The 24,014-nt window shown below is 42.0% G+C and overlaps 2 protein-coding genes across 7 annotated transcripts in view; both read left to right on the top strand.

Moving 5' to 3' along the window:
- The first annotated feature begins 111 nt into the window (after positions 1-111).
- Positions 112-12,646, top strand: LOC110971191 (inositol monophosphatase 1-like). 2 transcript variants are annotated; one of them, XM_051953883.1, is made up of 9 exons: positions 112-213; positions 5,660-5,738; positions 7,780-7,913; positions 10,975-11,079; positions 11,636-11,681; positions 11,759-11,867; positions 12,040-12,148; positions 12,220-12,371; positions 12,441-12,646. In XM_051953883.1, exons 2-9 carry the CDS (start codon positions 5,676-5,678, stop codon positions 12,563-12,565), a joined length of 843 nt encoding a protein of 280 aa, XP_051809843.1. In that variant the 5' UTR covers positions 112-213; positions 5,660-5,675; the 3' UTR covers positions 12,566-12,646. The 2 variants fall into 2 exon arrangements, with proteins under 2 accessions (XP_051809843.1, XP_051809841.1); XM_051953881.1 differs by having other exon boundaries at positions 12,220-12,646.
- An 8,024-nt stretch (positions 12,647-20,670) lies between these two features.
- LOC127535530 (zinc finger protein OZF-like) overlaps positions 20,671-24,014 on the top strand; it is a 104,773-nt gene continuing 101,429 nt past the window's right edge. For 2 of the 5 annotated variants that reach the window (XM_051953812.1, XM_051953811.1), the window contains exon 1: positions 20,678-21,251. In XM_051953812.1, coding sequence (XP_051809772.1) covers positions 21,047-21,251 — 205 coding nt within the window. In that variant the 5' untranslated portion in view covers positions 20,678-21,046. Of the gene's footprint in view, positions 21,252-24,014 lie in introns of all 5 variants that reach the window. The other 3 variants (XM_051953813.1, XM_051953810.1, XM_051953809.1) reach the window with 3 other exon arrangements.

Below are 24,014 nucleotides of genomic sequence, written 5' to 3'. Positions count from 1 at the left end.
CTATCTATCTATCTATCTATCTATCTATCTATCTATCTATCTATCTATCTATCTATCTATCTATCTATCTATCTATCTATCTATCGTTCATTCAATGTAGTTCCATTCGACGTCCAGCAGGAGGCTGCAGCTCTCAGCGAAAAAGAAGGAGAAGAAGAAGAAGAAGAAGAAGGAGAAGAAGAAGAAGGCGGAAGTGAGGGTGACTTGCGGCAGGTGAGAGCTGCAGCTGACCTTCTCTTCACTTTGCTGTTTGTTGTTTACCAGTTGTTGTTTACTTCACGTCTTCTTCAGAAACTTCCGTTTTAAGGCTCGGTTAGTTCAGCCAGAGGGAGTACGTCACGGCTTTTCCTCACTGTAGACAGTTGCATAGTTGATACTGTTTTGGTTGAAGATGAATGGCTTGACAGACTCCCCAGTAAATATAACTCTACACACATAAATCCCATGCTGTCTGACTGGTGTGAATCTCTAAATGTAACAGACCCATGGAGACAGAGAAATCCATATAAAGACATATTCTTGGTTCAAACCAGATGGTTCCGCCAGATCCAGACTCGATTACTGGTGAATTACTGACAGCATACTCAATCAAATCTCAAACTGTGAAATATTACCAGCACCTCTGACGGATCACTGCTGTGTCGAATTCTATGTAACACCTCTCCCACTAACTTCTAAAAATAACGGATACTGGAAATTTAACTCTAGATTACTACTACATAATGACTTCTGTCAAGGCATTGAAAATCTGATACAAAATGTTCTAGGAGACGAATCCTTAGTGTCATTTACCCAGAAATGGGAATTTTTAAAATATTCAATCTCTTATGGTAAACAGCTGAAAAAGAAAAACCTTATAGAAGAGGAAGAGATTATAAAAAATATACTTACAATTACCCTGTGCTCTAAAATATCAGAAAATGAACAAAGAAACCTTATACAACTACAAGAAAAATTAGATAAAATGTATGAAAGGAAAGCTCAAGGTGCCTATATAAGATCACGAGCAAAGTGGATGGAGGACGGGGAAAAGAATACTAGTTATTTTTGCAGACTTGAAAAAAGGCGTCAAGAACGAAAGACAATAAAATCTTTGACGATTAACGGTGTGGACTGCTCTAATGAAACATCTATTGTAAATGAAATCACCAAATTCTATCCAAAGCTTTACAGCTCCTCCTACTGAGCTCCAAAGGCAGAGAGTCTCCTGAAACAAATGAAACAACAGATCCCACAAATAGACAGTGAATTTAAGGAGAGCTGTGAAAAAGACATAGACATGGCTGAACTTGATAAGGCAGTCATGTGCCTAAAACTAGACCGTTCTCCAGGCACAGATGGATTAACCGCTAATTTCTATAGACACTTTTGGGAATCACTTAAAAACCTACTCTTTCAAGTTTTTAACAAAACCATAAATAGCTCAACCCTTTCAACAAGCATGAAACGGGGCATCATCCCCCTGATCCCTAAACCAGATAAAGATACAAAGCTAACAGGAAACTACCGACCCATCTCACTTTTAAATAATGATTACAAACTACTTACATATATATATACTAATAGACTGAAAAAGAAACTTGATACTATTATTAGTGAAACTCAATCAGGCTTTGTAAACAAAAGATCAATACATAATAATATTAGATTAGTAAAAGACCTTTTAGATTATAATGATCAAATAGAAGATAAAGGATTCATCCTATTCCTAGACTTTCAAAAAGCTTTCGATCAGTGAGAACATACATTTCTTTTTGAAGTGCTGCGTGCATATGGTTTTGGACCAAAATTTTGCAAGATAATTGAAACATTCTATACAGATACAACAAGCTCGGTTATACTTCCAACTGGTACCACACCACGTTTTTCATTAAATAGAGGTGTGAAACAAGGGTGCAATATTTCACCCTTTTATTCATAATGGCAGCTGAAATCTTGGCCATTATGCTAAAAAATTGAAGCATGGAAAAGCTAAACATTTTCGATCAGCAGCTTGTAATCAGTCAACTCGCAGACGATACAACCATCTTCCTAAAAAAAACTTGAACAAATTCCAGAAGTACTAAAATTAATTGACACATTTCTGAAGCATCTGGTTTGACACTTAACCACAAAACATGTGAATTAATGGTCATACATGATTGTGACCTCTCAGAAGCATATAATATCCCCATTAAATCCTGTGTGAAATATCAAGGCATTAACATAACTAAAGATGCAGCTGTCAGTGAATCATTAAATATCCAAGCAAAAATTACTCAATGCAAATCCAAATTAGGTTCTTGGTTACAACCAGATTTAACAGTTTTGGTATATTTAACAAAAATGGAGTCTTTAGCTAGATGCATTTATCCAGCATACTCAATGGCAATACCAGAAAAATGAATCAAAACTGTTAACCAGCTAAATTTTAACTTTATGTGGAAAAAATAAAGTCCACTATATTAAAAAATCGGAAGCTGTTAAAGAATATAAAGAAGGCGGACTTAACACGATTGATTTGAATGTTTAAATGCGGTGCTAAAGGTTAAATGGTTGAAGTCTTTTCTCACAGAAGAAGATAGCATCTGGTTCTGTCTCTCCAAAGGTTTGTTCCAAAAATGGGAGGTACTGAATTTGTCCTTAGATGTGACTTTAATGCTGATAAATTGCCAGTCAAATTATCGTCCTTTCATAAACAAGTTCTACTCAGCTGTAAAATAATGTACAACCACAATTTTACACCACATCAAACCCCACTGTGGAACAACAGGTATGTTCTTTGTAATAGAACACTGGATGGATAAAGGTATATGGTCACTACGCCACCTTATGGGTAACCATGGAAACTGGCTCTCATTTGAAAACTTTTGTTCCCTTCACAACATTTCATGTCGAAGATCAGAATTTAAAAAGATTCTTAAAGCAGTTCCTCAAGCTGTCAGGCAACAAATGGAGAACTTGGACAGGGAGAATTGACCTGTGCCTAATCTCTCAACTCTACAAATATTTGAACAAAAATTTTTTTGAAAAAAATATACCAAACAAATGTCTTAGAAAATCTCTAAATAATCAATTATTTCCTATAAAACCAAACAAAAATTCAATCATCCAAACATTTTCTGAAGCTGAAATTAAATCATTAGAACTGAAAACTTAAAACTTCCTGTTAGTCCTAAAACAAAAGAAATACATTTTAAAATACTAAATAGAATTTATCCCTCCAGTGAACTGCTGAGAAAAAGATTTAATATTGAACAAAACAACTGTGTGTTTTGTGAAAACGACATTGAAACCACTGAACATCTTTTTACCAAAGACATTCTGGGAAGACCTCTGGGACTGGTTGTCTTTAAAAATCCAGCCACAGAACGCTTTGGACATTGTTGTCTTTGGCCTTTTACACAAACACTCTGAAACTAAAATTGTGATAACTAGTACACTGCTGTTGGCAAAGGTTTTTATCCATACTTGTAAATGGCGTAAAGCCCGTTTTCACCGTTTTCAAGAGACAAATCAAGATAACTATGTAAAATCTTTGAAACTAATGTTATGTAAAAATGCTCTTTTTCTGATGAAGCACTTGAAAATGTACAAATATTTGAAGACCTCTAACATACAACGTTGCGTGTGTGTGTGTGTCTTTATTTTGCGTGTTTTATTTTATTTGTGCCTTGCAAACCACAATTTTGTTTTTGTTTATAATGTAAAACCAAATAAGCCAAAATGTTTAAATTTTGAAACTGTTAAAAAACAAACGAGTTGATTCTGTTTTGGTTGCTGAGTGTTGCCGTACTCAGAGTAAGTCTCACCAGATGGTCCACTGTGATCCGCTGTGTATTCACTAGGAATGGACATACCACCACGTTCTCCCTGTGAGCTCCATGTTAATGTTAATAAACACAAGCTTAAACTTTTTTCCTCATATTTAAGGTCAAACATTCATTCAGACTCTCCTGTGAATGGATCTACACTCACGTCATCACGTACCGTTCCATCTGCGGCTCATCAGTAATCAATAATCAAACTCTGATATTCTAAAACTCAGTGCTTCTAAACGATGTCTGACTGTTTGTGAGTGAAGCTGCAGAGTATTGATTACCGATTATTGATTAATTATCTGAAGGTTTAGTCAGAAACATGGTTGATCACACAGGTGTCCACTGTCCAGATAATCAGTCAGTCAGTAATAATAATAATAAAAAGAACAACAACAATAACTTCTAAAGCACTTTACTGTGAAGGAAAGGTCAAAATGTTCAGGTGTAAATAAACCGAATGGAGTGGAGAAAGGGGGAGATGGAGGAGGACCTGGACCGTCAGACCTGGACCGTCAGAACTATTCCAGTATGTGGTCCTGTTCAGTCTGGTTATGCAGAGGTCTGTAGGGAGTGAGGAGGATCTAGTGGATTCTCAGAGGTCAGTGGAGGTTCTGAAGGACGGCTGATCACGGAGTAGGACATAGACTGATACAGATATAGAATAAATAGAATAAACAACTATCATTTAGACTGTTGTTTATTCTATTTGTTCTGTATCTGTGTTAGACTGTCTATGGTGGGCAGCAGAACTCTGGAGCTTCTGGAGGATGTTCTGTAGAGAACACTGATGGAGTAAAGTCTGATGTTCTCTGTATCTGGACCGATTCTGATGGTTCCTTCTTTGTTAGAGTTTAGGTTGTTTACAGCCATGACTTTACTTCTGATAGAGTTGGTGACTGAGGTGGTTTGGTGGAGCTGTAGATGTAGAGCTGGATTCATGGTGGTGGATGAAGGAGGAACATGTAGAGGATGGAGGAACCCTGAGGAGCACCATGGGACAGGATTTATGAACCAGTTACAGAGTGTTGGAAGACTGGAGAGAAGGATGGGATGGAGACAGTCAGCCTGATTGTTTGTGTGTGTGTGTGTGTGTGTGTGTGTGTGTGTGTGTGTGTGTGTGTGTGTGTGTGTGTGTGTGTGTGTGTGTGTGTGTGTGTGTACTTGTTTCTGCTGTACCGGTGGGGACTTTGACCTGACTATTTGCTATAAAGGTGGGGACTTGTCTTACGGTGGGGACCTAAAATGAGGTCCCCACGGGTGGCAACACCGTTTTCTTGGCCATATTGTTGTTAATAAAAAATGTAAAAGTGCAAAAGCGTTTGTTTAGGGTTAGGCATTGATTTGGTGATGGTTAAGGTTAGGGTAAGGGTTAGGAGTTAGATATGAATGGGAGTCAATGGTAAGTCCCCACCGGTATAGAAAACAAACGTGTGTGTGTGTGTGTGTGTGTGTGTGTGTGTGTGTGTGTGTGTGTGTGTGTGTGTGTGTGTGTGTGTGTTCTTGTACTTGCTACATGGTGAGGACCATTTTCTGCATTTAACTATCAAAGTGAGGACATTTTTACAAAGTGAGGACATTCTGGCCGGTCCTCACTTTGAAACAGCCATGTTTGAGGGTGAAGACTTGTTTTTAGAGAACAGGTATGAATTGAGGTTTGGTTAGGGTTAGGGTAAGGATTAAGTTTAGACAATCAGTTGTGATGGTTAAGGTTAGGGTAAGGCTCTAGGAAATGCATTACGCTTATGGATGTCCTCACTAAGATAGAAGTACAAACATGTGTGTGTGTGTGTGTGTGTGTGTGTGTGTGTGTGTGTGTGTGTGTGTGTGTGTGTGTGTGTGTGTGTGTGTTCCTCTTCCAGAACTTTCTCCTCCAACATGGCCGACCAATGGCAGAGCTCCATGGATCACGCTGTGGCCATCGCACGACGAGCTGGAGAGGTTAGTGAGGAACCTACAGCCATGGCCATAAGTTTGGACACAGCATGACTTATGTCTGTTTTGATGTCTATTACAGAACATAACTAATATGTTTTGACAGCACCAGTTTAATTAGTCAACAAATCAACAAGGGATATAATATTATCAATAAATTCCAACAATTGGAACAACTTTGTTCCCAAAACATAATATTAGAAGAAAATAACAAAAAAATGCAGTACTTTCACAACCGAATTTGGTAAGAATAACAAAATGACACCAAACTCTTTTGATGTTTTTTTAAATATGAAACTTACAGCCCGGTCTCACGGGGATTCGTGAAACTGTCACGTCAGTTTTTGTTTCGGTTTCGTGCGCACCAACACGATGTCGTCATGTTTTTCATGCTGCTCACCACGAGCGAAACCCGCTGTGGTAATCACATCTGAAAGTGGTTTATACCGGCGGATTCATGACGATCTAAGCTGTCCATCGGCGTTTGCGGCCGCCACTGCGGCCGCCGGACATTCTTTAAATTCCTATGCAAATTCGGCGGATTCATGACGATTTAAGCTGTCCATTGGCGTTTGCGGCCGCCACCGCGGCCGCCATTGCAGCCGCCAGACATCCAGCCGCAGCAGCGGCCGCGGCGGTGGCCGCAAACGCCGATGGACAGCTTAAATCGTCATGAATCCACCGGTATAAACCACTTTCAGATGTGATCCGGCGGCCGCAATGGCGGCATGACGACATCGTGTTGGTGCGCACGAAACCGAAACAAAAACTGACGTGACAGTTTCACAAATCCCCGTGAGACCGTGTTGAAACTTAACATAGTTCTCAGGAGTTGTGTACTGTATTGTAAGTGACAATTTTGTGGTATTTTCTAAGATTCACAAGCCTCATGGTATTTGTGTCCAAACTTATGGCCATGGCTGTATTGATGCATATTGATCAAGTGATTGGTTTCTGTATTGATCAAGTGATTGGTTTCTGTATTGATCAAGTGATTGGTTTCTGTATTGATCAAGTGATTGGTTTCTGTACTGATCAGGTGATTGGTTTCTGTACTGATCAGGTGATTGGTTTCTGTATTGATCAGGTGATTGGTTTCTGTATTGATCAAGTGATTGGTTTCTGTACTGATCAGGTGATTGGTTTCTGTATTGATCAAGTGATTGGTTTCTGTACTGATCAGGTGATTGGTTTCTGTACTGATCAGGTGATTGGTTTCTGTATTGATCAGGTGATTGGTTTCTGTACTGATCAGGTGATTGGTTTCTGTACTGATCAGGTGATTGGTTTCTGTATTGATCAAGTGATTGGTTTCTGTACTGATCAGGTGATTGGTTTCTGTATTGATCAGGTGATTGGTTTCTGTATTGATCAAGTGATTGGTTTCTGTACTGATCAGGTGATTGGTTTCTGTACTGATCAGGTGATTGGTTTCTGTATTGATCAGGTGATTGGTTTCTGTACTGATCAGGTGATTGGTTTCTGTATTGATCAGGTGATTGGTTTCTGTATTGATCAGGTGATTGGTTTCTGTACTGATCAGGTGATTGGTTTCTGTATTGATCAGGTGATTGGTTTCTGTACTGATCAAGTGATTGGTTTCTGTACTGATCAGGTGATTGGTTTCTGTATTGATCAGGTGATTGGTTTCTGTACTGATCAGGTGATTGGTTTCTGTACTGATCAGGTGATTGGTTTCTGTATTGATCAAGTGATTGGTTTCTGTACTGATCAGGTGATTGGTTTCTGTATTGATCAGGTGATTGGTTTCTGTATTGATCAAGTGATTGGTTTCTGTACTGATCAGGTGATTGGTTTCTGTACTGATCAGGTGATTGGTTTCTGTATTGATCAGGTGATTGGTTTCTGTACTGATCAGGTGATTGGTTTCTGTATTGATCAGGTGATTGGTTTCTGTACTGATCAGGTGATTGGTTTCTGTATTGATCAGGTGATTGGTTTCTGTATTGATCAGGTGATTGGTTTCTGTATTGATCAAGTGATTGGTTTCTGTACTGATCAGGTGATTGGTTTCTGTACTGATCAGGTGGTGAGGGAGGCTCTGCTGGACGACAGGGCGGTGATGACCAAGAGTTCGTCGGTTGACTTGGTGACTCAAACGGACCAGAAGGTGGAGCAGCTCATCATCCAATCAGTGAAGGAGAAATTCCCCACACACAGGTAGGAAGCCCTGCCTCCTCACTGCGTGTTATTGATTGTTGATCACAGATCAATACTGCCACTGAAGAAGAGCTGAACATATCGACAGTGAGGAGCAGAAGATTTCCCAGAATTCAGTCTTTTTCTGGAGTCATTTTTTAATGAATTTATTTAACATTTTCTCTTCAGAAGTATGAAATAATCAGAAGAGCAGCAGGTGAACAGGTGAGTTTAAAAGTCTGAACAACGTCTTACATTAAAGGTTAGAATGTCTTTCATACTGATCAAGAAAAGCTGGTGCAGTGGCCTTATATATGAAGCAGAGCTTTGATGTTAAATTAGTTCTGTCTGAACTGTGAGCATTTGAGTTGTCAGAAATCTCCATATTTTGTCAGTGAGGTGTTCCAGGCCTCCATCAGAACTGCCTATCTACTCTAGTGAAACGTCTGTCACAGCTGAAACACAGGGAAATAGTGTGGCTGGTGATTTGAACTGGGACTGGCTCACATCAGTGTCTGACCCATTAAAACACCGCGTGAGACTTTATACAGTCCATTAACCTGCCTACAGGACCTGATCCCAGATGCCCTCACATATCTACATTATTGACTGAATTTTAACAAATATGCCTTTTAGATTCATTGCATCAGGTGTTTTCCTGTGATGATCACTGTGTGACTGCTGTGGTACGAGACGCTGAGATTCCTAAAAGAAAGCCTCGTGTTGTTGAAAGACGCAATATAGAATTATTTGAGATGTCTGTATCTTTTTAATTGGGATAGAACTGCTCTTATCGATGAGGTTGAACTGGCCTGGAAATATCTCCACAAAAGCTTCTTGAGTTTAATGAATAAACATTTCCCTTTCTGCAAATTTAGAGTTAAAGGGTGAGATAATCCATGGACTAGAAGAGGACTGGCTGAATTTTAGACAATTAAACAAATTTGTTTCTTCCCTCAGGAAAACAAAATCAGAATTTAATTTTTCCACAACAACAGAAAGCCTCAAAAGCCCTAAGAAGTCCTGGAAGACCATCAGATCTTGGTCTGCTCGCTGTAAATCAGTAAACCTTCCACCTGGTATACCTGTTTATGATCTCAGAGTGACAGAAGAGACATGCTGAATTATTTTAATAGTCACTTTATTTCCTCTGGTTTTCCATATAATACTGACGGTATTACTGAAGTATTGCTGAATCCTGAAATAAACGGAGACAGTACTCAGGTTTTTAACTTCGCCACAACAGAGGTCATGAGGGCTCTAAAAGAAGTGAACCGTAGAAAACCAGCTGGCTCTGATAACATGGAACCGTTCTTCCTAAAGCTGGCAGCTGAAATTATAGCTAGACCACTGTGCCATATTTTTAACCTTACTTTGACTTCAAATGAAATCCGTTTGGACTGGAGGTCTGCTCCTGTTATCCTCATCCTAAAAGGAGGTGACCTCAGTATTTTAAACAATTACAGACTGATATCTAAACTCTCTGCTCTGGAAAAGGAGCTTGAATCCCTGGTCAGTGAACAGCTAAAAGAATTTCTAGCCACCAACTCTGTTTTGTCACTAGTTCAGTCAGGGTTTCACAAAAATCACAGTACTGTAACTGCTGCCATGAAGGTCATAAATGATATATCTGAAGCTCTTTACAAGAAGCACTGCTGTTTGTTCCTTTTATGGACTTTTCAGAGGCATTTGACACTGTTGATCATGTTCCTTTAATCAAACGTCTCTCAGCTATAGGTCTTTCTCAACAAGCAGTTGGGTGGTTTCCAGATTATTTTCCCAGCAGAACTCAGGCTGTTCAGATGGAAGGTTCTTCCTCTCAGGTATTGCAAGTGAAAAGGGTGTCCCTCAAGGTTCTGTGCTGGGTCCATTATTATTCATTATTTACGTAAATAATCCTAGTCAGAATATTCCAAACTCAGCTTTTCATTTCTACACTGATGACACCGTCTTATATTATGCCTGAAACTGAGTAGCACCCACTCCTGCTGAGGCCTTTCAGGATTTACAACTTGTGTTTGATAGAGTCCAGGAACAACTTTATCATCTGCAGCTTGTTTTAATTGCAGACAAAACTAAATGTATGTTCTTTACTACTGCCAGATCAGCACTGTCTGGAAAAATTGAACAAGAAACAGTCAACAAATAGAGTTGGTTTCTACTTTTAAATATGTAGGATTTTTAATTGACGACCGTTTATCTTTTAAGGAGCATATTCAGTATATGGTGAAAAAACGGAAACTCTTATTTTATTACAGAAACAAGTCTTGCCTTTCCTTTTGTGTGAAACAGAAACTGGTGGAGACAACCTTTCTACCTGTCATTGGCTATGGAGATGTGTTGTATCTGAAGGCTTCTGCTGGTTGTCTTAGCGTGTTGGATAGCGTGTACCATGGGAGCTGAGATTCATGACCAGATGTGGTGTCCTTACTCACCACTGTGTTCTACTCTAAAGTTAAGTGGACCATCTTCAAGTCAGTGGTGTTTATTTACAGAACTATTCCAGGAGCTATTGTTCATTTGTCTTTTAATAAGGAAACATGGAAGTTATAATCACCCATCTATGGATACTCTGCAGTTTGTCGTCTCCAAAGTACGATCTGAACTGGACCAGAAAGCATTTAGGTTCTCTGCAGCTGATGCTTGGAATAAATTACAATCTGAACTTCAACTTCCAGCCCTTGTTCCACTGAATGAGTTTAAAGTTCTGGTGAGATCCTTACAGTCTACCTGTGTGCAGGTGTGTGAGCGAGTTTTATTGTTGTTCATTTTATCTGCCGTTTCCTGTTTTTAATGTGACGATGATGATGCTGCCCTCAGGTCTCCCTGTAAAGGAGATCTCTGATCTCAGTGGGACTGACCTGGTTAAATAAATGCTAAATAATAAAACAAAGTTCAGGACTCCATCACCTTCCAGAGATGAGCTTATGTTTTATGAACCCATTGCCTGTCCAGGTATCTGTGCAATAGGAAGCTCTTCTTCCTGCGTTTCTTCACCCCACTGACCAGATCCAAAGCAGACACCAGAGGAACGTCAGGAGAACGTGTTCACTCATGGACTTCTGGTCTGTTTGTCCGCCAGGTTCATCGGGGAGGAGTCTGTGGCTGCAGGTGAGTCCTGTGTTCTGACCGACTGTCCCACCTGGATCATCGACCCCATCGATGGAACCACCAACTTTGTTCATGCGTAAGTTTTACTTTGGACCTTCATCGTGGTGCTTCCTCTGTTCAAGAGATCCTCTCAGGTTCTTCTGCAGGAGAACACTTTATTCTGAAACACAAATGGACTTCCTGAAACATCATTAAACTCTGATGAAGCTGACCTTCAGGAACCTCCATGTACAGACGCTGATGATTAATAATTTAATCAATTAAAAACACATGAACCAATGAAACAGTAGAAGGTGATGATGTCATAGATGTGGACCAGCTGTAGTTCCTGGTTGTTCCACCAGGTGGAGCCTCTTCCTGTTTAATCTTGTAGAGACCAGAGGAGGTTAAAGCAGAGAACATTGTGGGAGTTTTTACCAGCAGTGGGCACCATGACAAAGACTCCTGTTCTAATTAATGACCTCCAGCCAGAGCTCCTGCTGAAGACTAAGGAAGTTCACGAGGACTTAGTTTCTGGTGGAACTCAGTGTCATGTGCATGTAGTTCAAATATCTTCATCTGACGTCGCCCCATCAATGAGGGATTTATTGATTAAACACCAGCTGATTATTGATCCGTCTGTCTCTGAACAGGTTTCCCTTTGTTGCTGTTTCCATCGGGTTCTCCGTCAACAAACAGGTGAGATCAGGTGAGAACGTGTAGAAGCTGCTGGTCCTGCTCCAGTCTGAGCTGCTTCCACCTTCCTGCTCCTTCAGGTAGAGTTTGGTGTCGTCTACAGCTGTCTGGAAGACAAGATGTTCACCGCCAGGAGGGGGAAGGGAGCGTTCTGCAACGGACAACCGCTGGAGGTTTCTGAGCAGAAAGGTCCATAATCAGTAACTTATTTACCGATCACTAATGCATCAGGAAGGGTTCAGCTGAGTTCAGGGTCTCACCTGTTTGAAGACATTTCAGATGATTAGACAGGTCTGGAGATCAGATGCTGTTCTGAGAACAAGAAGCGTTCTCCTGAAGAACCTGCTGTTGTTCTCCGCAGACATCCAGCAGTCCATCGTGGCCACAGAGTTCGGATCCAGCAGAGCCCCCGAAGCCGTGGACAGAATCTTCTGCAGCCTGAAGAACGTCCTGAGCATTCCGGTTCACGGGTAACAGCGGGCGGCTACACACCTGCTGCCAGGTGAAGGTGTTTCCTGTCATCATGTATGTTTCTCTGCAGGCTACGAGGAGCAGGAACTGCAGCCATCAACATGTGTCTGGTGGCGTCCGGCTGCGTCGAGGCGTACTATGAGATCGGGATCCACGTTTGGGACGTGGCTGCCGGATCGCTGATCGTCTGCGAGGCCGGAGGGGTTCTGATGGACGTGGAGGGTAACGGTCCGGACGCTAACACTTCCTGTTTACCTGCCAGATGTGTCTCTGACGGCTGTCTGTGTGCAGGAGGGGAGGTGGACCTGATGTCCAGGAGGATCATCGCTGCCAACAGCAGGACCATCGCCGAGCGGCTGGTCAGAGAGATCGCCCCCTTCAGGCCGCCCAGAGACGACGCCCCGCCACCCAATTAGTGAAGAGCTGCAGAGCATGCTGGGAAAAAGAGCTCTGGCTTCATTTGTAACGTTTGTAATAAATAGTTTGTGATAAAAACAGAGAGTGTCTGAGTGTTGATGAGACGTCAGAGAGCCTCACTTAGCATGTTAGCATGTCCTCCCCAACACGTCAACATGCCAGCCTCTTTATTAATCTCATCAGGACAGTCTGCAGCCTTATCTGCTGATCACACCTCAGTGATGAACTATCAGAATAGATTGTGGATTATTGATCAGTTCCAGCAGCAGCCTGCAGGCGGCGCTAACAGCAGAGTATTTAGAACCAGAGGAGAGAAAAACACACCGCTGTTTATACTGCTATTTTACATGTAGTACTTCATTGGTGGTGGAATGAGGAGGTGCAGGAATGGATCCAGAGAAAGAGGTTAGCTAAGAAGAAGTGGGACACTGAGAGGACTGAAGAGAGTAAACAGGACAAGGGCGTAATTTGCACTGGGGATACGGGGGTCATGACCCCCGCAAAAATCCCGTTCAGCTAATGTAACCCCCACAATAGAATCACATTTTTCCAGTGTAATAAAAGCATTAATTATCTTGTTGATTTTTATTATTAATATCATTTGCCAACAAAGCAGTAGCAAGTTTAATCATCTTAATGTAACCCCCCACACCCCCACCGAATACTTGGTATCACCCAACCCGCCTCCTCTACGTAACGTTCACTTTTCCCTGACCCTGTATGTTTGGCATGGATGGAGACAGCAGAGCCGTGAAGAAATGAAAAGAACGAAAAGGACAAACAACAATTCATTGTTGGTCGACATCAACAACTTAAAAAAAAGGAAATATCTTGACCAAAAAGAGGTAAAATAGCCTACCTGTCCTGTTAAGTTAGCTGATGATTAGTGACTGGAGTTGGTTTGAGCTTGTCCTGTGAGGTACAGCCAGAGAGTGTCGGGGATGTACTGTGTAGGACCAATGTCAGTTTTCACTGAATCGTAACTTAAAGGGCTGTTTGCTGACTTTGCTCCAATACACAGTGATGGATGGCGGCGTAGTTAAACTACATTTCTCGGGGGAACCGGGCAGGTCGTAACGTCGCTGTTTTCCACATCAAATATCTTTTCAGTAGTGAAGCTATTTTACTGATCAAACAACGCAATAGCATACACAGAAGCTACATTTTTCCAGACGTTTCTAAATCCTGAAGGAACAGGAATGTCTGCGTCGGCCTGAAGCGGTAACCATGGTGACAACAGACGCTCTGCTGCAGCAGGGTGGCTGCAGAGGAGGGGAAGAGAAGTACTTCATCTCGTGAATCTTGACAAAATTTGGGAAATACCTGAATGTATTTATTTGTTGTTGTTGTTGTCACAGTGGAAGCGAAGAAGCTGACTCTGCTGTCCCACCTGTGGGGTCCAGAACGACCCCCCACGACCCCTAAGAAACAAAGAGCCCGGCTGACCCCCCCTTCCTTCTTGCCTTCCTCCTCCTCATCATCATCATCCTACTCCTCTTCCTCTGACCGCACCGTCCCCATGCCACCACCACTTAAGTTGTAACTTAGGTATACCTAACTTATACCATTACACTTTTTGAAGGTAGTCACTTTTAACAACTAACATTTCAAAAAGAACCAAACATACATAATACTACCATTGGAATGACTACTAATACTTGTATCCCAATTTAAAGTACTGAAAAGCAAAAACCGATTTTGACATCACCCATGCCATTTTGAGTAAGAATATCTCAGTAACTACAAATATAACCCTGCTGCTTTTTGTACAGTGATAGAAGACAGATGGAACTGTCTTGTAGAAACATTTGGGGTCTCTGGTACCTGTCCCACACTGAGATTTTTGCCACCCAAAATAGCCAATTAAAAATCTCGTCCAACTTTGGGAGCTCATATTTTCCAAACTGAGGTACCTAGAAAGCTCCAGTTTGCTAAGTTATCACACAAGTTTGTGTAGAATGGAACCCAGGGGTGTTACAACACTTCTGTGCAGTATTTCTAGTACTTTTAAGGTCCCAAACCCCAGTTGTGAGTAGGTATCTCTTAATTTTTAGCATTTTTAGCAAGCCCCCACGGCCTGCAGAGTGTAGGGAAACACCTGGGGATGTTTGTGGGGCACTAGCTACATGCAGAGGCCTTGTTTACCAACTCAACATTTTTAGCCCAAATTCCGAAAATTTCAGACCCCCACAACTCAGAAACTATTTGAGCTACAGGCCTACAATTTAGCATAGAAAGTACTTCTGTGACTGTCTAATGGAATACAAATTTAGGACTAATTTGAAGATGGTACAGCAACCACCATCTGGTGAAACCACACGGAATGACCCTAATGATACGGTGCAAACAGTACTAAGTGGTGTGATCACATGAAGTATAGAAATGGAATCTAAATTCAGAAGGAGTCAGAATTCATGAATAACATCATCAAGGCCCATACTGAAGAAGAATGGGGTTCTCAGATACAAACTTACTCAGACGAATCTAACAACGCTGATAATGATGAAGTCACTGTTGGTTTATTCTTCCCAGTTTTCAAGATCAGAAAAGGCTTTAGAGTTCCAGATGACAGCATTCACTGCAGAGATATCAGGGATCATTTTGGGACTTTGATGGGTGATGGACAACAAACTGGTCAGAATTATGTAGCGATTCATCAGCCGTGCTGACATCAATAAAGAAGCAAACTCCAAATCCAGACCCAATTTTTGATTAGAAATATTTCAAGCACTGTTTCAAATCCACAGAGCAGGGTGTGAGGGTTTTATTTGGGTTCCAGCACATGTGATGTGGAGGGCAATGAGGAAGCAGATAGCTAGGCACAAAGAGCAACCAAGGAGGAAAGAATAGAATTTGATTTAGCACACGGAGGGTCAGATTATGACTCTGTCATTAACAAACTAGTCCAAGAAATATGGCAGAGGGTTCAGGAAACAAAAGAAGAGGGGGACTGATTTTGCTATTCAAGGTAAAATGGAAAAGTAAGAAGGCCCTTCAGTGGTGCTAGAAGAGACTCAATTGTTCTAACCTGGCTAAGACTCAGACACTGCAGTCTGAAAAGTGGACTGGCTTTGATTGGGAAGCACAGAGACAGGAACTGTGAGTGTGGTGAACTAGAAACTGTGAGAAATGTTCTTCTGAAGTGTAAGCTCTACTCATGCCAGCAGAAGAAACATTAGAGACTAGGAGCAGCTGGACGAACTGTTTTTAATCTTTGCCTTCTATTTAACATGGAGGAGTGGACCAATATGAAGAAACTTCTGGACTTTCTCATGACCACAGGACTGCATCAGAAAATATGGAGGATTCTCTAAGGACTATGAGTAACATCCAGTAGGTGGCAGCAATACGCCAGTGATGCGTCTAGTCCGCCTAATTCAATGAGGAAGAAGAAAGTTTTTTTTTAAAATAATTTTTATTATTTTTGATGTCATCATACAGCTTACAGGCATTCAACATTAAAGTATGTCCAACTGAGCACTATTAACAAGAACATAACAGTGACAGTAACAAAAAGGAAGGGAAAGCCAAGGTCTTCATGGTGATATCGGGTCAAGAGACATTTTCAAAAGACAATTGTACAGCCACAGTGCCTTCTTAGATTTACAAAGTTTTAGAGATTCCATGAGAGATGTTAGTTCCTTTAAGAAAACAATAAAAACAGGTTTTACATTACCAAATTTACATTTGTGTATGAAAAATTTAGCCATAATAATTAAGTTATTAGTAACGAAGCTTTTTCTTTGTCACCTAAGACAAAACCAAATTTAACATCAGCATATTTCAAAAATGGAGTACCCAAGTCATTATGTGTCGCCCAAATATAGAAACTATCCCAAAAGATCTTTATAAAAACACAGCTGAAAAATAAGTGTTCCTCAGTTTCAATGTAACCGGTACAAAAAACACATTCATTGTCACCAATGTTAAACTTGGAGTTCAAAAATTCCTGAACGGGGTGGGGGGTGGGGGACTTGTGACACAGACGGCCAGAAAATTTGGATCCTTTTTCATTTTTAGAAATTTCTGTCCAACATTCCCTGATGACAGATTGCACCCAGTGTAAACCGACCTTCGTTGCCTTCGTTTTGTCTTCAGCAGAGGTCTTCAGCATCTTGTCTTGTGTTTATGCAACAAAGTGAAGCGTAACGTCAGAGTCGGCAGCAACCCGGCCGGTGGTAAGAAACACGAATGGATGAGCCGAAATGAGCCGAAGAACACGGTGGGATGAGCCAAAGTGGGCCGAAGGCGCAGGGAGGAGATGAGCTCCGAATATTTTTGTCTGGGGGGAGGAGGGGGTGATCACATAGACATATGTGTATATGTTATAGACATATGTGTATATGTTATAGACATATGTGTATATGTTTATGTGATCACATGATGAGATGAGCCGATAAATGCCGATGTGGACCGAAGGCGGAGGGAAGACAGTAACTCCGCATATTCTTTCCGCCCGGTAACGTCCGACGGGGGGTGGGGGGTGGGGCGAATATTCGGATACCAAATTAATATCCGGATAGTGCCGTAGCGAACGAATATCCAGATATTCGGGCACAGCCCTAATAGTTACATCATATTTAATTTCTGAAAGTATACCCTTAATTGTATCACAGTACGTTTGGTTTTTAACAAGTCTGTATTAAATTTCCAGGATACATTTCTTTTGTTAGTTCTGATATGTGGCATTAAATTGAGGAGAAGTAGACAATGGTCCATAAGAGGTGCATTAGAGATAGTTACATCTGAGGCAAGGGTAGCTAGGCTTGGTGTAGTTAGCCACAAGTCTATTCTAGATCTTATAGATCCGTTAGGTTTAATCCTTGAATATTGTCTAAGATTGGGATTTTTACTTCTCCAGATGTCAATCAGAGAAAAAATTTTACATAGTTCGAGTAAAGTGGCATTATAATGTGTATCTGTGAATTTTGTTGGGTATCTGTCTAGGTAGTCATCAGGTGCTAAGTTAAAATCTCCTCCAAATAAAATCAATTCTGTATGGTATGATCTTTTATACTGTGAAACAACCTCAATTGATTTCCTGTAGTAAGTTCTTGTTTTGGGTGATGTTGTTATAACCATAAACATTTGTCAGAATTATATATGCATTTTTACACTGTATAAGAGCTGTCAGCCAATGGCCATTGTCATCTGCCTTATATGAAATGACATTAGCCGGGCACTTGTTAAAGCAGATGGCAACTCCACCGGATTTGTTGCTTCCGTGGCTGGAGAGGATTTTGTCTCCCCACTGCGTTGTCCAGTAGGTGGCGTCCGTGGCACACGAATGAGTCTCTTGAAGGAGGACATAGTGAGATTTGAAACCTTTACAATGCAAAAAAATGGCTTTTCTTTTTAAGTTGTCTTTCAGACCCCTCGTATTCAATGATAAAACATTTAAGTTGGCTTTCAGAACATTCATTTGCTGGATAACCCCACAGCAGTAAAGTGCAAACACAAAAAAAGTTAGTTTATAAAGTGACTTTAAAGTAGCTGAAAAGGAAATGTCTATTCCCTCCTAATAGCATTTTCCTACATATGGCATTTGTAGGAATAAATACTCAGGCTGTGATACGTTGACCTTCTATATATCCAAAAGGCCCGCGAAAATAGGCCCTTTTATTCTCCTGGTGTGCTTGTTTAATGCGTGGCCAGTGTCGCTCTCACTTCATTGGTTTCGTTGTGAGATCCTCCGCAAATCTGATTCCCGTGTTTTTGCAGATGGTGGAATCTTTGGTCATCTCCCAAAAAGCATCTCTGCATTGGCGTCTTGTGAATTGCACAGTGATGTTCCTCACTCTTCCATCCTCCTTCCGTCCCAGTCGGTGTACCGTATCCACATTTTCATCTATTTTATTAGCCCACTGTGGGGCGATTTTCTTCAGAAGTTCAATAACTTCTTGCCTGGTGTTTTCATTCATGGCCTCTTTCATACCTTTGATTCTGAGGTTCCACCTCCATTTGTAGTTGTCATGTTCTGTGCATTTCTCTCGTAACACGGCCACTTCTGCTTGAAGGTGGCTGGATTCGCTCTCCAGAAAAGTAATTTTGGCTTTGCAATCCTTAATCTCTGCTGCATTGAATTCAATCGTTTTGGAAAGGCCAACTAGCATTGCACAGTTCTGTGTCAGTTTGGCATCAAACTCCTTCATGCAATCTTCTTGTGAGTCAAACTTCATAGTTCGCTTGTTGATGGCAGCTAGAATGGCAGAACCCGTTACCTCATCTTCCGTTGGCTTTGGGGCTTTGCGAGCAGGCTCTTTGGATGGAGTCGAGGGAGTTGAAGCGATCTCCCATCCTCTTTTGTCCTCTCTTTTGCTCCGTGTCCATTGGTGTGGTGCTAGCCATTGCATACACGTGGATGCTTTTTTCTGTCAAAGTAGCTTTTTCTTTGGGCTTCTGAGTGGGCATTTTGTCACAGGGTGTGTGCAAAATATTTACGAAAAGTAATAGCGTTTAGTTCAGTGGGAAAGAGAGAGTCAATGTATAGTTTGGAGGGAATTTGCAGAGAGCCAACGAAAGGTAAGACTTCTCAGGCCGCCATCTTGCCGGAACCTCCATGAGGAAGAAGAAAGTAAGGCTGAATCCCAAACTGCCCCCTACACACTCCCCCTCCACTGCCGAGTGTCACTCCAAAAGAAGTCACACTCGCAGCTGTGGAGGGCACCTATTACTGAAGGGGGAGGGTATAAATACGATCGTCAGGAATGGGACGCCCTGTCGCCTCACCGGGAAACGGAAGACGTCATCACCATGGTAACACAAAGACGCCTACTGTCATGGCTGTAGCGCTGTGGCACAGGTTGCAGGCAATGATGTAGGGGCTACATTCTGCTTCAAATAATTTGAAGTCATCCCACATGTTTTCCAATCCTATTATCTGGCATTTCAAATCCAACAAATGAATAAATGAATTCTGTCAGTTGTGTTCAAATTTTAAGGTGTCAGGGGGTGCACAATTAAATCAAACGTCAGCAGAGAAGAAGATTTGTTTCTTTTGATTTATCTTTTTACACCACTCTTTTTGTGATGTTCTGTCAGTGTGAAAAAGGCGTGGGAGAAATAATGGAAGCATGTGGAACTCACATCGATCTGTTGTTTCCTCCTCCATTTCGACGTTGCACTTCCTGAAAAAATTGTCCAGAGTGAGCATCGATGCAGACTCGCTATTTAAGGGCTGAACAGTCCACTCTCCCTCCGCACTACGCGGTTTGGGACGGCCCTTAATATGGAGGACCCTCTGCGGGAACGCGCAAACGGAGGAGTAGTGTGTAGGGATAGTGTGTAGGGGGCGGTTTGGGATTCAGCCTAGATGTCTCAAGACGGAGTCGGCGGCGTCGTCACTTTGCGGCCATCTTAGGACAGGGGACTGCTCTGGCGCACTGTACTGTAGTCAATGGTAAGGTGGATGATTTCCTCACTTTAACACTCAGAACTCGCTCAGTTCTTGATTGATTTACAAACGGTTTAGTTTATTACAAACCTTATTAACGTGGCTATGATTCGGGCTCAATTCCGAAATCGCAGCTTTTCGTTGTGAAAAATGCGGCATAGTTGTGTGTCTTTTCTGCCTGGCTACTCATATTGAAGATGGTGTTACTCACAATCTGATTTTCAATTATTAGGTTTTCCTGAGACCAACGTTTTTTGAGAACCTAATCTTTAGGCGAAATTACATTCTTTGTGGTTGTGGTTGTATTTATTTGCTTGTTAAGAGACTCTGATTGAGACCTTAGACTTATTGTTTGTATACATCTATGCCTGGATTAGTTAGCCTGCAGCTGAAATGCATTGTGGGTAATGTAGGCACCAGGCTCATGAAAAGAAAAGACATCATCTCTGTTTGTTGTGCATTGATTTTGGTTGAGCTTTGTTTTTATCTGTGCATTAGAAAGCTGATAGTAATAAAGAAGTGCAATGTTAAATATTAAAATTACATTTACATCCATTTATGCTGAAAAAAGATGATATCTGTGTTCATTATTATATGAATTCAATGGTTTTAATTATTCTTATGTAAGCAGTAAAACAAGTACATCTCTGACGTTTATAACAAACCAAGCTGTTCTAAAATCGGTTGAAATTTGAGCAATCTACAGTGATTTTAAAATCCATGCTCCATTGACTTTAATGTTATGAGTGATCGAGCAGCCCTGTCCCAAGATGGCCGCCATGTGGCGACGTCGCTCCCCATAGGCTGACAGCGCTCATGAGCCATCTAGTGTTTGTATATATCTATGATCGATGCAGACTCGCTATTTAAGGGCTGAACAGTCCACTCCCCCTCCACACTACGCGGTTTGGGACGGCCCTTAATATGGAGGACCCTCCGCGGGAACGCGCAAACGGAGGGGTAGTGTGTAGGGGGCGGTTTGGGATTCAGCCGTAGTCAGTGTTTCTGCCGGAACTTCACAGTGTGACACCCGGCGGATGTAAACAAAGAAGCATGAGCAGAGTTAGCTTCACTGCTGTATTATAGTATGAATGAGAAATATCAGAGCGAGAAAGTAACGATGCGTTCAGTTGAGTATCTGAGAGAGTTGATCAGCGACAGACTAGCTGCTGCTGCTGGAGAAATATTCACAGAGTTTGAAAAAACCATCGTCCAGTACCAGGAGGAGATCGATCGTCAGCGCAGACTGCTGGATGTCATCTGGAAACCACACATCCCCTTACAGCCCATAGGTGTGTATGAAGAATTCCACTTATAGCATGTGTAGTGGTTGTAGTGTGGAAAAGAGGTGAAGAAGCGTGTACAGGCAGGCTGGAAGGGCTGGAGAAAAGTGTCAGGTGTGATAGAAGAGTTTCAGCTAAAATGAAAGGAAAGGTTTACAAAACTGTGGTGAGACCAGCCACGTTGTTTGGTCTGGAGACAGTGTCCCTGAGGAAAAGACAGGAGGCAGAGCTGGAGGTAGCAGAACTGAAGATGCTGAGGTTCTCTTTGGGAGTGACCAGGATGGATAGGATCAGGAATGAGTCCATCAGAGGGACAGCACATGTTAGAGGCTTTGGAGATAAAGTCAGAGAGGCCAGACTGAGATGGTTCAGACATGTCCAGAGGAGAGAGAGTGAATATATTGGTAGAAGGATGCTGAGTTTCCCACTGCCAGGCAGGAGGCCTAGAGGAAGACCAAAGAGGAGGTTTATGGATGTGGTTAAAGAGGACATGAAGGTAGTTGGTGTGAGAGAAGAGGATGCAGCAGACAGGGTTAGATGGAGGCAATTGATTCACTGTGGAGACCCCTGAAGGGAAAAGCTGAAAAGAAGAAGAAGAAGCATGTGTAGTGGTTGTGTCCTCTCTCTTGCATTGTGTAGATAATCAGACTGGGAGCATCCTCCCTATTGGCTTCAAATCCGCCGTTTATTTGCAGGAGCTGGTAAAACACTGATATTACTCTGACAGTCGTGCACGTGGTAACCTCCAGATAATGCTAGAAACACAAAACAATTTATTCAGCACGGAGGTTAAACTTAATTAGCATTTTGCTAGCGGAGCTTAAACTGGTCATCTTACCACGGCAACCGGACACAGCAGACTGAGACCGCAATGTGGGGAACACACCCCAAGTCTGCAGGGCACAGATATGAAGAGTAGATACGGCAGACTCTTTGGATGTTGACCCAGAGCCAGCTGCGAGCATGCCGGTTGTGTGAGAAACCGTAATGCACCTAACTCGGTAAACTGACATTTGCCTTACCTCGAAAGGGCTTTAATAAGCTGCAAAGACTTTACTGAGAAGGACTGAAAGACCAAAAGAAACTTTTAAAGAGGTTTAAAACCAAGAAATGGAGCCGCTGTGCTGATTGGGCTAAACGAACGCACCTGTGTGGGTGATCCTGAACGCCGCACTTTGGCGACACAAGCCTCATTTGGACTTTATTTTCTGTTTTTGGATAATTATGAGTAATATTCAGGATATACACTCTTATGCGAGAAAAGTTATGGACGAACAATTGGAAAAAATGGACGAGGAGCTCAAGAAAACTTTAACTACAGATGCTTCAGGCACTGCCATCCAACCTAACAGGCCATCTAAAGAATGAAAAACTTTAGCCAGCGTGGAGGACGATGACGGGCACGTCACCAACGCCCTCATTTCTGCTGCAATTGAACGAATTGAACGGCTGCAGATGGAAACGCTTGAAGGCCCTCATTCGGTGGAAAATACTGTGAAAGAGGTCAAAGATTCTCTGGATGGCATGGAGAAGCAGCTGGAAGAAGTCACAACAAAAGTTCAAACCTTGGAGGCGGCAGTCACCGCACTACAAAAGGAGAAAGCAGAGCTGGGGGAGAAATACGACAAGCTGGAGGCATATAGGAGGAGCTGGAACCTTCGGGTGGCCACCCGGTGAAGACACCAGGAAGATCATCACAGACCTGTTTGGACAGGTCTCCCCAGGAATCAAGGAGCAGCTGGAGCTGACGGTGGATGTCGCACACCGGCTGGGCCCCCGGTCCGGGGAGCAGAGGTCCAGCCGTAACATCATTGTGCTCTTCATATCCAGAGCCCACCGGGACCACGTCTGGAGAGACGCCAGGACAGCAACGGTGCTCAAGGAGCGCAAGATCAGGGTCTTTGAAGACCTTACGCAACAGGTGAAGGATGCCCAAAACAAGCTGTGGCCCCAGGTGGAGCAAGGAGGGCAAAAGAGCCGGCTTCAGGGGGGCATTCGCCTCCATCGACGGACAAAGAGTGACTACGTAACGTAAGATCACATTAAGTATAGAAACTATGAAACACATGTAAACACAATGCTGTATACACTAAAGCCTTTCTTGGTTCTTTACTAAAATACTGAATAGTCTGTGGTATTCCTGTCAGAAGCACGGTTACTTACCTTGGGCTGACAGTAAACAACCAACCCAATCCATCTGATCTGAACTTCAGCTCCATCATCAGCCAAGTAAAGAAAAGGTTTAACATGTGGTTAATGTGAGATTTGTCCATTTACGGTAGAGTTTTATTAGCTAAAGCTGAAGGAATATCAGGGTCTGTATCCATGTCTTTGTCAGTGGATTTACCTGTAAACATGTAAAGAACTGGATAAAATGCTTTTTAATTTCATACGGAGAAATAAAGCCCATTATCTAAAAAAGAGATTCTCTGTAAGCAGAGAGGAAATGGAGGGTTTTAAACTATGAATAATATGTTCAGAATTAATTGGTTATGTCGCCTCATCAGAGAAAATGTTAAAATGTGGAATACAATAAAAATTATGTGTTCAGAAAATTAGGAGGAATTCATTTTTTACTGAAATGTAAGAATAAAGTAGACAAAATACCAATTCAGTTCTCAGACTTCCATAAACAGGCGTTGGTCTCCTGGAGGCTGATTAACTACCAGCTGCTCCATGTGGAACAACACAACTTGTACAGGAACAACACAACTTATACAGGAACAACACAACTTGTACAGGAACAACACAACATGTACAGGAACAACACAA

The sequence above is a fragment of the Acanthochromis polyacanthus genome, chromosome 9 (genome assembly GCF_021347895.1).
Source record: "Acanthochromis polyacanthus isolate Apoly-LR-REF ecotype Palm Island chromosome 9, KAUST_Apoly_ChrSc, whole genome shotgun sequence".
Lineage (NCBI taxonomy): Eukaryota > Metazoa > Chordata > Actinopteri > Pomacentridae > Acanthochromis > Acanthochromis polyacanthus.
Note: the sequence above shows the minus strand (reverse complement) of the source record. Positions and strands in the feature narration are given on the sequence as shown.

Coding starts and splice junctions, on each gene's coding strand:
- LOC110971191 (XM_051953881.1), top strand. CDS start 5,676: ATGGCCGACCAATGGCAGAGCTCCATGGATCACGCTGTGGCCATCGCA. Junction 11,080..11,635: donor ACCACCAACTTTGTTCATGC/GTAAGTTTTACT, acceptor GTCTCTGAACAG/GTTTCCCTTTGTTGCTGTTT. Junction 12,149..12,219: donor CTGAGCATTCCGGTTCACGG/GTAACAGCGGGC, acceptor GTTTCTCTGCAG/GCTACGAGGAGCAGGAACTG.